General features: G+C 43.0%; 3 protein-coding genes across 3 annotated transcripts; 1 reads left to right on the top strand and 2 right to left on the bottom strand.

Moving 5' to 3' along the window:
• Positions 1–111: 111 nt before the first annotated feature.
• LOC118508932 (probable DNA replication complex GINS protein PSF2) lies at positions 112–1706 on the bottom strand. Its single transcript, XM_036048840.1, has 2 exons — positions 1405–1706; positions 112–1340 (listed from the first exon to the last, which is right to left on the bottom strand). The coding sequence occupies exons 1-2, from the start codon at positions 1647–1649 to the stop codon at positions 962–964; spliced, it is 624 nt and encodes a 207-aa protein (XP_035904733.1). The 5' UTR covers positions 1650–1706; the 3' UTR covers positions 112–961.
• Positions 1707–1764: 58 nt separating this feature from the next.
• LOC118508933 (RWD domain-containing protein 4) lies at positions 1765–2752 on the top strand. The gene is made up of 3 exons (XM_036048841.1): positions 1765–1993; positions 2069–2175; positions 2255–2752. The coding sequence occupies exons 1-3, from the start codon at positions 1886–1888 to the stop codon at positions 2649–2651; spliced, it is 612 nt and encodes a 203-aa protein (XP_035904734.1). The 5' UTR covers positions 1765–1885; the 3' UTR covers positions 2652–2752.
• Positions 2753–2802: 50 nt separating this feature from the next.
• Positions 2803–6007, bottom strand: LOC118508930 (RUS family member 1). Its single transcript, XM_036048838.1, has 5 exons — positions 5773–6007; positions 5496–5678; positions 5261–5399; positions 4790–5101; positions 2803–4730 (listed from the first exon to the last, which is right to left on the bottom strand). Exons 1-5 carry the CDS (start codon positions 5837–5839, stop codon positions 4178–4180), a joined length of 1254 nt encoding a protein of 417 aa, XP_035904731.1. The 5' UTR covers positions 5840–6007; the 3' UTR covers positions 2803–4177.
• Between the last annotated feature and the right edge of the window lie 7947 nt (positions 6008–13954).

Genomic DNA, 13954 nt, shown 5'->3' with positions numbered 1-13954 from the left:
CCAGAAATGGCAGGTCACGAGTGCCAAATTCGAGGTCTTAGTGCCAAAGAAGATGTTATGTTCTTCTGATGCGATTTCGATTATAAGAAACGGAGTGGAACGGAGTAAAAATCCCTTTCGTTATTTTTTGTATTCAGAGCAATAATTACATCGTTTTTAAATCCCCTTTGTTTGCGGGAGTGTCCCAAAAGAAACCTCACATTTCTAAACAATATTAATGCACTTTTCTTGCAGGTTTTTGTAAAAATTTCGAAATTTTTGCTTCACACAAATGGGAATCGTCTAGGCCGTTCTTTAGGAATAAAAAAATGGGAACCTTACCTTAAACTTAATTACAAATTTGGGTTTATTTCACCGATGCTTGCTTAATTCTACTTTTAATTCTTAAACCTCGAGAACCTGCAATTTTTGGGGTCTTTGGCAAGATATTTAGTCCAGCATATAGTGGGACAGTTGATATGGGATCCGATACGATACCCGTTTAGACGATAAACTAATTAATCAGGCTGTGGGCAGGATTTAAATAGAACTTCAACTTTCGACAGATTCATAAAAGGGATAGGTAGAAGTCAATTAAATGAGACAACGAAATAATCAAGGGCACTTCATAAAGATTCTTCACGCAAGAAATCACAACAAACAACGTTTGGAAAACTATAAAATCGAAGCAGAGGGAAGTAATGAATTGGATATTACCGGAAAATAGTTCAATAGGCGCTATTCCACTGTTCCGAAGGTTATAAGAGAAACGGTCAAACACGATTTGCCGAGAGGCACGTACGACAGCCTACGAATTTGGACACGTGGTTTTCAATTGATCGGAAAGAAGCGTTTAATGCACCAATGCCAAGAACAATAGGATAATCCTAAACAATAAATACATGTACCTTACGCGGCCTAAAATAAATCCTTAACCCTTGGTAAATGTGTTTCTATCATTACTGCACCACAAGCAAATGGCTCACCACAGCCTGGATGATCCTCCTCCTGAAGTCCCAAAGCCACTGCTGCTCCCTAAGCTGAACGATTGGCTGGTGGTATTCATCGACCGAACAACCTTTTTGGTTTGTTCTATTCGACCCAAAAAATCCATCACATGCGGCAGCAACGGCTGTATCGTGTGGAGCTCTAGCACGGTAACATTTTCCAAATTTACCGTGTGTGATCCTTCGCTCTTGATGAAGTTCTCCACCGTGGTACGCAGCTTAGCACAACGCACATCGTAGATATCTTTGATGAGGGTTTTGATGACATCAGACGAGGGAACGTCCTCCGGAGCGGTGCTAAGGATCAGTTTGGCTTCGATCATATAGTTGGAGCTGGGCATTTTGGTAAATGCACTAAAAGTGAAACGAATAACGAGTTGAGTTTAATGTTTCCAAACACGGAGTTAGAATGCAATACCTGACACGTTTCTCGGTTTCTTTAATATCTTCTAGCAGATCTATGTCCATCCAGTTCGGTGCTACGATGCGACACTTTTGCTGTTGCCGAAGGTGGATGCCCAGCCACAGCGGAACGTACAGTGGTGTACCACCCCGAAATGGCTCGATCGTGCCCGATATGAGATAGATCGCGTCATGATTGAAGTTGGGTATGACACTAATTAACGAATTTTCACCGATAAATTCCAACTCAGCCGGCTCCATCTGGCCCCGAAAGCACGATACAAACAAGCGAACGGAATGGTAGGAAAATTGCGCGCTTTTTTGACAGTTGGATGAACTGTCAGTGGTTGGCTGTCATTCGTTGGCTGTCAGTTTTTGACAGCTGATTTGCTTGCGAACGTAAATAAACAGTGGCCGCCCGTGTGCCACTTGTTGTTTTTCGTGCCCGTAACATTATTTCCATACACACTTCGCTATTTTAGTAGCTGTGTCTAGGAATGTCGGAAACTAAAGAGCTCCAGGATGACGAAAGAGAAGCACTCGTTTCGATATACGAAGGCGACAGTGCCTTCAAGCAGGTGAACGCCGAGACGTATCAGTACAAGGTACGTAACCGGACCCTCGACTCCCGGCGCTTGAACCCTAGAACGAACGCTTTACTGCACGCTGTTTCGTTTCAGTACGGAGAAGAAGGCAACAAATCCCTCCTGCTGGAAATATGTTGGACGGCAAACTATCCAAATGAACTTCCCACCTTTAACTTGGAAACCTTTTACAACAGGAATCTGTGAGTAACGGAATGCGAAACGAATCTATCGGCGGAAGTAGCCTTAGTGCATAGTGTGTTTCTTTCTTTTGGCTGCTAGATCTCGCGCGGTGAAAGACAGCATTGCCAAAATTCTGCAGGAAGAAGCGGAACAATGGATTGGCTGCGGGATGACCTACACATTATTCGAGTGCCTGAAGGATAAACTGGATGAGCTGTTGACGGACGAAAACTGCAATGCGAGTGATGGTCAGCAAATGATCATCGGTACGACCAACGCACAACTGGATGCCGCACCGAGCAACAGCGATTCTGACGATGATGGCGGAACTAACGAAGGGAAGGATGGTAAGAAAGACGCGAAACGGGAACATTTGACCAAAGCCCAGAAACGGAAACAGTGGGACCGTGTAGATAGCAAAGGAAATCGACAGCGTGGATGGAACTGGGTTGATATTATCAAACATTTGTCGCAGACAGGAGGGAAACCGGAGTAATGAACAGGGAACACCAGGGTTGGCTGTTGTGCACAATCAACACAAACATCGGAAAGTAGAAGCAATTGAAGTGAATAAAAATGCTACAAAATTCAATACAAGCCACAATGTGACACCTTGGTATCGGTCCATAAAGAAATAGCGGGCTTTGTTCAAAGTTGGAAAAGATTTTTATTATAATCATGACCTAAAACTTCTGGCGGCGTTTCGTGCGATTAGCTAATCTACGCATGCACCGGATTTATTAAAAATTCTACGTTCAAACTGCAACGTAAGCTGACTCTATCTGTTTCTACACGGTTCAAAGTTTGCGAACCAATAGTGCACACAGGCGAACGAAAAAAGGGAATTCTCCCGTACGTTGCGTACCAAGCAGCGGTAAGCGGTTGGTAATGTAAAGCTGCTATAAGAAAAGGTTAACGCAAAATTGGAATAAGTTATCAATTGAGCTAACTTTTATCACAGCAGTGAAGCATATATGCAGTGTGGTGTAGACGGTTTGTGTTCTGGGGACTCGATTCTCCGCTGCTTGTTTCGTACTTGTTAAAACTTTTAAAAACTGTGCCACAAAAAAGCCTAATGCATAAAACCGTGCCTTTTTTCCTTATCGTACTTTCGAGCGTGAAGTAATGTAACCGTCTTTTTTTTTGTTGGAACATAGTATCATTTAGGAATGCATAATGGTCTTGCCGTACCTTAAGCACTTCTTTAAAACCAGATAAACTGTGAAGCGATTTTTCGGTGGTACCTAACTTACTTAATGTTTGCATATTGCGCGTACTTTTTTGTGGACAAAGCGTGCTTTTGAGTACGAAAATCGTTCCTACCACGGCGTGTAATCAAATGAGAGAATTATGAAATTTTAAATCTGACGAAAAAAAGACTCCTTCATCAGTTGATATGATTAAAATTCCCTACACGTGGGTTACTCGTTGCATGGAATGGAGGTTTTAAACGATTCTCAGCTATACTATGTTTTGCTATGATTCCTGCTGTTGGAATCTCCTACTACAACTGAGCTCCTCGCCGACGACAAACAATTCTATCATATGCGTGTTTTTCCTCTCTCTTCTACGAATTTTTGACTTCCACCCTTGCGCATAAAATTGTTTCCTTGCTCCGGAATGCTCGGAAACAGTTGTGTTTTACGGTGTAGCATGCAAAGTTACGATTGCCGATGTGCTTATGCATATTTTGGTCCTAAAAAGTGCGTGCATGTGTCGTTGAGACATGTACTCTCACCACTCTCTTCGTACTGACTAGAACAAAACTATTCGTTGTTTACGTTGGTTGCTCGTCGGTGTCGTTGTGTTGTGCCGTTTTCGTCTCTTTGGCACTCGGCTAATGGTCCTTTCTGGGAGGATTTGGTGGTAATGGAGGACATACGTTTCATGAGCGCCATATCAGCAGTGACGGCAGGCAAGGTAAACGGAACGCAAAAGGCCCGCCTACGAAAAACGGTAATCTACTCGGTACGATGCTGGATACAGATAACCGGGCGGGTAGCTACGATACTGTTCGGCGGTCTATATCCTCCAGTCGAGCCGATACTCGTCGGTTTTGAGCAAATGTGCCTGCATGTTCCATCCTTCGCACTGGGCCAGGTTGAGAAATTCGTTCCACTTGTTCTGTATTTCCCAGTAGCGATCGCGCAACTGACTCTTGTCTTGCAGGTAGGAAGCAACGTAAAAGTAGGATTTTATGATGTCGAGAGGCTTTACCGTAAAGTGTAGATACACACCGACATAGTGGCGTGTTTCGGCTAGCAGAAACTTGTCTCTCGAGTCAAAGCATGCGATCAGATTTTCCAAATCGTAACAGTTGCGATAAAACTCGGTAAGCTCTCGCACGGAGCAGCCGATCTTGACTCGCGCTGTAAGGGAAACCGTTTGACCAACGGTTACTCTTTCAAGCTTATTGACTTGCTGTGGAGAGAGCATCATGCCTGTCTTAAAGTATTCTTCCAGGGCGATTAGGTAGCGTGCTTCATTGAACGTCCGTAGGCATACCGCTTTGACTGCCTTGATATTGGCGTAAATGTGCACGAGCGTCACGAAGGCAAATAAACCATATAAAATCCTACAAAAAGAAAGCAATCGTTAGAAACCGCAGTCATCTGTCAACGCACCGTAACTTACTTTTGATTTTGCAGGTACGAGAGAAGGAAAAGTCCCACAAAGGAGGCGATTAAATTGACACAAGTTTCCTGGGCGCTATCTTTCGACGCCACGTCCGCCAAATTCCCACGAATTGCATGGTGCTGTGTCAGTGCGGACCTTGTCGCTCCGCCCGCCACACCGACAATTGCTTTCATCGTCGTTGTTGCGCAAAGAATGTATGTAGCCGCCTTCGGATAGTACGGCAGCACAAACAGATCAATACCCATGGCTACGTCGTTCAGTATATCCGCGCGGATGCGCCACTTTTTGGAATCGATATCCAATTCCGAACTGTACGGGAGTGCAAATGAGGTTTATAAATAGCAGCGTCACGAAACGTACCATTCGCCGGAGAAATTGCTTGCTTCGTGTGCACCATCGAATTTGAGTGACAGTGACACTCTTCCCCGACAACAACGGCATGGAAAATTGGCTAAAGCCGAATCTTACCCTTTCCACCACGCGAACAGTATTCTTCCCAAATGTCCCGTGCCATCCTTGAGCACCCATGTAACGGTTGCCGAAAGTGGGTTGACCGCATCGCTACCGACACCAACTCCTTTGAGAATTGCATGTGTCGTTAAGGTGCCTGTGGGGTTAGGATTGTGAAATGATTCCAAAACAAACCAAAAAAAAAAATAGGTGAAACATGTGCGATACAATGTGTTGATTCTAACTAAGTTACCGCTTATTGTGCTGCAAAACGCCTGCAACGTGTCCCACTTTTGGTACAACAAATAGTCACTGCTCACACTGTCCGGATATCCAACGGGCAGGAATAGGTGCTGGAAAAAGCGTTTTATGCTAAATCGCTTCCGTATCGATGGTCGTTCTCCTTTCACAGTTACCCGCACAACCGTGTCTTGGTCTAAGGAGAGAAAAAACGATTACGTTAATAAGTAATGAACCAGCGATGGAGGCTGTTGGACAATGCCAGTCAGGCAACTTGCAGCTTCACTTACGATCTGGTGTGACGTAGAGAATTTCCTCTCCATTGGAGCAATATTGTTCGCGGAAGTGGATTTTCATGCTGACCCGAACGTAGCCACTGGCGGATAACACAATTCACGAACGCAACCAAAACATAAACCAATCGCTGCACACGACTAGAACCAAGGATCAATTAAGGATTAGATTTTCCTGCAGAAGCACAGCACAGTCGGATCCATTTGTTGTTGTTTTTTCCTAATGTTTCGCTTGACAACCAACTGCGGTGATGTGCTGCATACAAACCGGTCATTATATGTGACATTTAAATAAGAATGAATATTTTTTAAATTACATTTTATTACAAAAATGCAATATGCAGTAGATTTACTATACAAGTATTTTGAATATTCTTCACAATGTATTAATAATCAAAGCGAGTTCAATTTTTGGCTCTGAGCCATTTCGTATACCAATTTGACATGTAGAGGGCGCTACATACTTCAGGGGTTAACAACTGATTCTCGATAAAAAGATTTGAATTTATGTGGCTCAAGAAGTGGCAGATTAAACCGTGGACGGAATAAGCGGCCGCCTAGGGCCCGTCGATTACTTCGTATAAGAGGCAGGGTAAAAGGGTATCATACTAATGGCCTACTACAAGCGTTCTCATATAAGGGGCCTCGTGAAAGGTGCACCGTATGAAGGATCTTTCAAAGTTACTCGTCAGCTAGCACCTCTCTACACCACTCAGTTGAAAAATATGGATTACAAAAAAAAAAATTGAATATTTTGTATGAAAATTCCCTGAAGACGACGAGCCCTTTCCACCGTGGTGCCTTTTAAATTATATGGAGGACACATCGTCGCTACTTTTAAAGTTTACCAATGTACCCCCGAGACAACAAATCTTAAGCTGATAGGGTTCCTAACTTTCATCCCGTCTAAGGCAAGGTCTTCCAAGGTGCTTGATGCGCCACTGGGTTCAATTTTGCTGAAGAGGTAACGATGGTTTTTCTTTCACACGGCATCGAATCACACTCGAGTGGTGCAACTTCTATTGATTGATATTGAGCTGGATGCTCCTCGAGTTTCGGTTTCAGCTGAACATAAGCAGCTCTCAGGATTGCAATCAGCATTAGAATTATATTTTCTTCTGGCGCATACAACAACCTTCCGAGGTCTTCTCCGAATTCGTCGTATTGTAGAAGATAATCGTTATCATGTTAAGATTTGAACATTACTCAGGAGTGCTGCATTAATCTTTACTATACTGTACATAACTCACTGGTGCCATATTTACCTGCTACCTAGGGATGGTGATATATTGCTTATGCTAATATTATTACATCTAATAGGGTTCGATTCTCATCCGGGCCGTTCCCCCGCAATAAGGACTGACTAACCAGCTATGGCAGGACCGGGGTACAAATCCAATCCAGACTGCCTCCCCGTACGCAGGGCTGACTACTTTGCTACGGGTTAAACTAAGTCCCAGAATGCCAGAAATGGCAGGCCAAGATCTCTCGAGGTTGTAGTGCCAAGAAAGAAGAAGAAGAAGAACTAGCTACGTGGTGTTTATAAGCCTAACAAGTCATTAGATGATCGGTATGATTTAGCAGGTAGTAAAGCAAAGAAGAAGATACTAATATAACGATACACAACTTACACCAAGGAACCTGCCTTAAATCTCATCCTAACCGTCAGAACTGATTATCCAGTTAGGGTTAAAATCATGTCAAGGATGTCTGAAATGGCAGGCCGAGACCGTCTTGTAGAGCCAAGACGTACAAGAATAAGAAGAACAGTAAGTAGTATAATATTACACAAATATTAGTCTTTCGTGCTAATACATCCGAAACAAACCGTAGTATTAAGAATTTTATTCAATAGTTTCCCATAATCTCCGGGTCAAAAACATATTGCATTTTTTCTTATTACTTTATACAAGCTACAATTTCCCTTGTCTATCCGTTCCAGCGAAGAAACAAATTCCGCAGCTTATGTAAGTGCAATAGAAAAACAATCATGTCCGCAACATTAGCGAGTGCACGCGAAGTAAAAAAAGGATGCTCTTTCAAAGGGAAATACCGACCCAGCATGAGGCACATGTCCCACTGCGGTTCAAAGCAATAATTCAATGGCAAGAATTCGCTATTGACACCATTATTTGTTTTCTCGTTTTGAGCTTCGTTTTCCATCGCGCTTTATCCTTCTGCTGCAGTTGAACGAAAGCAAAGGGATGATCATCGATATGCATACCATTTTATTTGCAGTCGATTAAAATCGCCAGCCGGGGGACGATTAGAATTTGCGCAAGCGCTCAGCTCAAGACCAATTGCACAGTGTGAAGTGCCCGGGCAGTCGGAAAACGTTAGCTTGCGCGCACATGATTTATGGCCAAGTTGAGTGAAAGCAATGAACCCGCCAGAAAGGATGCTAACAATATTACACGACGTAATAGGAGATTTATTTAGTGATCAATTGTATCTCAACGGCCGAAGAATGGGAAGTGATCGAGCACGTTGCGCTTATCTGCGGTTTGTCGCTTTTTGAAGCAGTCTCCCGGGGTGTTGTAGTTGCTACCATCGGCGACAGAACGTTTTGCAGTGGTTTGCAGGCTTCAGATTTCCTCGCCACGGGCCATTGACTTTTGCTTATCGGCAGTATCAACGGAACCGGGAAATATTAGAAGACTCAGGGAAAAACGTTAACTGTGTTTACTCTCTAAATCGTGTTTAAACCTATTTGCCTCGAAACGGAAGTAGAATATAAGTATAAGCTTCAAAAAAAGGAACGAAAGAAAAATATATTCGCCATTTGTACCGGCTTTTCCTAGTTAGTTCAGTTTTTTAAATCGTACCTACTGAAACCGAGATCTGGTTTCTGGTTCCTACATGGGTGTGCCAAGCAAAGAAAAAATGAAAGCCATCCACCCACCAACATCGGCGACATTGGAACAAAGACCGTGGCGCCTCTGTTTGGAATAATTGAAGTGAATAACAGCTATAGCTACAAAAAAAAAAAAAACGAAGCAAAGTTCACGTATTTAATGTTCTGCTGATGGTATTCGCACCAGGAGCGTAGTTGGCGCAAATCATCAGTATAGCTAGCAAGCAGGCAGCCAGCCAGCATTCGTCCTACGCAGGAGCGACTTGTCCAATTTATGGCATATGTGTTCAACAGCATTCACCACGCATTCGCTCGTCGGCGTCCTCCTTACGGGCTTCGGGATTAGATCGCATGAGGAAGAAACCGGATGAAGCTTTGCTGTGCACCCGGTCTCCCGAACAATGTAATGCCGGTGGGCAAAGTAATTGCAGAAAGATCACCAAACTGCTAGGCGGCGGTGGAGGAGGGATATGATTAATCATAGGTTTGATTCGGCCCTACTTTGGACGATGTCAAGGTCCCGGACTGTTCGTTGCTCGGCTACGTCATGTGGCACCCAGCATCAGTAAGAGCTTTAGTGCGCACATCCTACGACAAACTCGGTTACGTGAAATGATGGTATACAGTGCCGAGCAGATTGAGTGCACAGGCAGTGCCATGTAGGCATTTCTATTGCGCGTGACTTAATACTAGAGATAGCTTCCCGTTCTTTCCTATTTTAATAGCTCACGAAGCAGTTAAATGGCTACAACTATCGTAGACGCCTTAAAAGCAGAGAAGTTGTAAAAAGAAGGTTTTACAGATTTAGATGCTATTGAACGATGGACTAAATAATAAAGATAAGGAAAAGGTGTCATACCTTAACTAGTGTTACTTCCTTTTTATCTGAAAGAAACACTCGATCGCGAATCTATTGTCTCCTATACATGACTGACAATTTTTGAGTAAGAGAGATGTTTGCTCATAAAAATTTAAAAAATAGACTAAAATTGTTATTACTGCCAGGCAAGAGAATGAGTGGTAAAATAATACTTTGATTAGAAATACATAAAAAAACAAATATGAACGAACTTGTGTGTTAGCCATGAAAGTACCGAAAGCAAAAGTAATCTTATCGGCTGATAGAATCTAAATAATTAATATCTATGATGCTCATAGCTCCAGGGCGGCCCGGTGGTAGAGGCGAAAACGGCGGCGGTCATCATACGGCAGGACCGGGGTTCCAATCCCATCCGAATCGTTCCCCCGTAGTGCGAAATGACTATTCAGCTACGTGGTATTATTAAGTCTTATAAGCCAGAAATGGCAGGCATGACCCAAGAGGTCGTTAGGCCAAAGAAAAGCAAGAAGATGCTAGTAGCTGATAATCTAAATTCTTTTCAAAAATACACATCGATTATCTCAATAATTTTCAAAAGGAATATATGATACATGATCAGTTATATTTAATCGACAATCACTATTCATGTAGGTTTTATTTCTTCTTCCTCTTCCTTGGCACTACAGCCTCGAAACGTCTCGACCAGCAATTATTGGCTTTCTGCACCTTGATTTTACCCGTAGCAAGGAAGTTGGGCGATACACCACGTGAGTAAATGGTCCGAAAGCCCCGATTGTTTCAGCAAAGAACTGTGGTTATGTATTTTTATACAAAGTATGTGTGAGAGGTATTGTTAGAGGAATGCAAAATGCGTTTAATACACACTATTCGTAACTTAAAAGTGTAATATTATATCTGAATGCAGTAAAAACATAACATGAACTAGAGACTTGGAAGGACAATGCCTCGTTTCATGTAGACTAAATTTCTCCAAACTGTGAAGGTTTATGGGAAGGATAGGTATCCTCTGAGAGTTATGTGATGCTTCCGTACTATTCAAACAGGACCTCAGGTTGACTTCAGAAGGCTACGTGAAGTTGCTAAGCACTCAAGTCAACCCTTGGAGATAGTAAATGTAGCCATTGGCAGACCGTATCTATGGCAGCAAGAGTCGGGTTCTTGTCACATCTCTGCGAAAAGCCAAAAATAGTTGGAAAACGGTGACTCTACGACATCACCAGTCTAATTTTTTGGCCTTCAAGCTTCCCAGACCTTTTTTGTATGGGGCGCAGTTGACATAGACACCAATTGCATTTCCAATAATACAAAAAACCTATCTAATGTATAAAACTCAAACAGTAGGTGAGATCCTTCCAAGGGAGACTGTAGCATCAGCTTATCCGAGGATCCGATGCAGAATTTAAACTGTGATCGATGAGGTGGTGATGAATCTTATTAATAGTAGAGTAACTCAATCAGCCTGAACTTGGTTTTGAAACTTCATGAGAACTGTCAAATTTATCCCAAACACTCAGTGGTCTATGAGATAGAGGAACTTAGTAAAAAAGAGCAGTATTACTACCGTATACGAAATACTTGAAACAGTCTGAATTGGTAATGTCATAAACAAAATGATGGTATAGTATAGGACATGATGGTTTATTTGAAGCGTCATTCAGAACGTCTTCTCCACGATAGAACGACAGATTATCCAGATTGACGTGACAGACTAAATTAAGTCAAGGAAGCAGAAAGTAACAGGAAAAGACCTCCCGAAGTGGGCCCTCTACCAAGTGAATATGAATTATAGTTATGAACGAGTGTTCATTGCATATTGTATTCGCAAGACTAACAAAGCATCAAATCGATTTATAACTCCGTTTAGAGAGTCAATAAAAACATTACCCCACATTGAACAAGGCTTGCAAGATACAAACAATTGACTCCATTGTTCAGTGCAAAAGTGTTACCCAATTCGATGCAATATAAGCGCCTCCAACGCATCGCCAGAAAGCACTGGAAAAACCTTAAACAAAAACGCTGATTTAATACACATTGACCGTAGAGTGTCCACGATAAGGCCATACAAAAAAATGCCATTACGATCCTTCGAAAAAGGAATCACATCAAGCGCCTGCGTTACGGGGTGTCGAACGTTTTCGGAGCTTTCGAATCCAATACTCGGTGGTTTCCATGACCAACAGCGTCGTAATGTCTTCGTAAGGCGAAAGAAGAATTGTCGGAAAAGGTCAACGGACAGTCGATGTTAGGTTGGGTAGTAAGTCTTAGTGTGTGCCGCGGACTAACCACACGCGCAACCAGATGTTCGGCAATGAGTCAAGTGTGGTGGAACTGGTGAGTTGTCGCCACTGTCAGCCGAATGTGGAGTGGAAGCGAAGAAGTTGTTTCGATAGCGGGGAGCCAGATGTCCGAAAATGGAGTCGTTTCGTGGGTGGACCCGAGAGGATCGGTCGCTCAAAAACGGAAGATCCGGAATTGTTGTCTGTGATCGTGCTGTGACGGATTTCGAAAGCGGTCCATTAGCCACGGTAGCATTGGTTTGCTGGTGACCACTAGCTCTAGTGGCAGCAGAACTTTTTTACACCGAGTTGCGAAATGTTAGCTACCCACTTGGAGTCTAAATCAACAAAAGTAAATACTGGATTATTTTGTGGGCGGCCATTTTATGCACACAGTAGATAGTACATAGAGTCGCCTGCGAGAGTACGTTCAATGGTGCATAATTGCATTTCGGGACAGAATAGCCAACGAAATCGATCTGACGAAACAGGAGGTGGCAAGAGAATAATCAATATTGACAAAAGTTCTAGATGCCTGCGGCGATGTGTTTGCGGACATTTTCAAATGTCGAATCGGTCTCCCATTCAATGATGTTGTAATTCCAATCGCTCCCAGCAGAATTCGTTGGCCATGGGGGTCCGGGAAGAGTGTGTGCCTGAACAACACGCAACGGGGAGCAGCCCCACTGTAGCGGTCGTCTAAGTGCTACCAGCCCGATGCATCAAAACCTCCTCCATTCAGTATGCGAACACTCTCCCCCACCCCCGAGGCCATGCGTGTTGCCTGGCTCGGGACATCAGTTCGCCGCCTGGCTGCGGTTTAAATAGTAGTAGAACAACATTTTACAATTATCGAATGTTTTAATTGAAAGCAATACGGAGTCGATTGGCGCCGGCAGGCGTATGTCGCTGTGGAGGTAATGGCGTTTAATGGGCTATTCTGCCGCACCCTCGGGAGGTTCAGCAATGCGCCCCAATAATGGACCAGCAGTTCACCAACTTTAGCACCTATAATGGAATGTATCTATTGAATGCACAATTCCAGAAACTCTTGCAGAACGCGACGCACCGATGGATGGGATGGCGAGTTAAAGGTGGAGTCAGAGTTTTGTTCGTGAAGCTGCGAGTACCATTCCAGTTACCCCATTACCCGTCCGCGCCTGCGTTTGCATCCAGCGGACTAATTATGCTATCATCTGTACAAGTGTAATTGCACTGCTTTCATTCTTCCACAAAACGGGAAAGATTATGTTCATCGAGGGGAACAAAACCGGACCTACCTTCCAGAAATGTAATTACTTCATTCGAACCGGCCAAGAATCGACCCATCACGATAATCTGCGTGACGCAGAAGATGCATAATTGAATAAACAGCCCGAGGATAATCTAAATGTCTGTCGGTCTCCCACGATGCGCCACCGCTCGTTTTTGGGAAAGGGGTTGGGTAAAATTTTAATTCGTTTAATTTTCAATTGAAAGGGTGCGCATTACAATGTTAGTAATTGTTGCGCAGAAGGACATGCAAGGGAATGCAAAGAAAATCGACAGATAGAATGTGTTTATAAACTTCAGGACATTTGGTCGAAGTGTTCCAACGAATATGGAAACTAGTTTATTTTTCAAAACCAAATAAAAAATTATTTCAAAAATTCAAAGTTCAAAAATAATAAACATTGAAAAACAAAATCGGAAGCTTCGAGACTTTTCAGAGCTTCAGAGTACCCCCAGAGGCAGTTATCGTAAAGTAGCTCGATTATTTCATGTTGCGTAACATGATTTATGCCGATAAGATCAGTTGCGCATACTTGAGCCAGGCGCCAAGAATGGGCAAAGACCTTGGTAAACGAATCTTACTGCGCTTTTCAATGAAGTCATCATTGCATTGTATTTTCGTATGGATATATTTTGAATAAACAGAAGCGAACGTATGGATCGCTATGTAATTAAGCTTGGTACGGTAAAGTGTACTGTTTTGGGGTATACACCAATCCGTTACTTAAAAAAGCTTTTCAGAAAGATTTAAAATATGCAAAATCAATAATTTAACACAAATTAAAACTGCGCGAAAGTGACCACATTTAAATAATGATCGTCAAACTTTCCATAAAAATAGATTCGGCGGCCTAATTAACCATACGAGGCAACGGTATACAGTTAAAACAGGATACGATCGTACGAACTGTTGTTGTGTCACTGTATCTGTGG

This window comes from Anopheles stephensi, chromosome 3 (genome assembly GCF_013141755.1).
Source record: "Anopheles stephensi strain Indian chromosome 3, UCI_ANSTEP_V1.0, whole genome shotgun sequence".
NCBI lineage: Eukaryota > Metazoa > Arthropoda > Insecta > Diptera > Culicidae > Anopheles > Anopheles stephensi.
This window is presented reverse-complemented; position numbering and strand designations above follow the sequence as displayed.

Coding starts and splice junctions, on each gene's coding strand:
- LOC118508932 (XM_036048840.1), bottom strand. CDS start 1,649: ATGGAGCCGGCTGAGTTGGAATTTATCGGTGAAAATTCGTTAATTAGT. Junction 1,341..1,404: donor GAAACCGAGAAACGTGTCAG/GTATTGCATTCT, acceptor TTTCACTTTTAG/TGCATTTACCAAAATGCCCA.
- LOC118508933 (XM_036048841.1), top strand. CDS start 1,886: ATGTCGGAAACTAAAGAGCTCCAGGATGACGAAAGAGAAGCACTCGTT. Junction 1,994..2,068: donor CCGAGACGTATCAGTACAAG/GTACGTAACCGG, acceptor GTTTCGTTTCAG/TACGGAGAAGAAGGCAACAA. Junction 2,176..2,254: donor ACCTTTTACAACAGGAATCT/GTGAGTAACGGA, acceptor TTTGGCTGCTAG/ATCTCGCGCGGTGAAAGACA.
- LOC118508930 (XM_036048838.1), bottom strand. CDS start 5,839: ATGAAAATCCACTTCCGCGAACAATATTGCTCCAATGGAGAGGAAATT. Junction 5,679..5,772: donor TCTCTACGTCACACCAGATC/GTAAGTGAAGCT, acceptor TTCTCTCCTTAG/ACCAAGACACGGTTGTGCGG. Junction 5,102..5,260: donor CTGTTCGCGTGGTGGAAAGG/GTAAGATTCGGC, acceptor ACTCCCGTACAG/TTCGGAATTGGATATCGATT.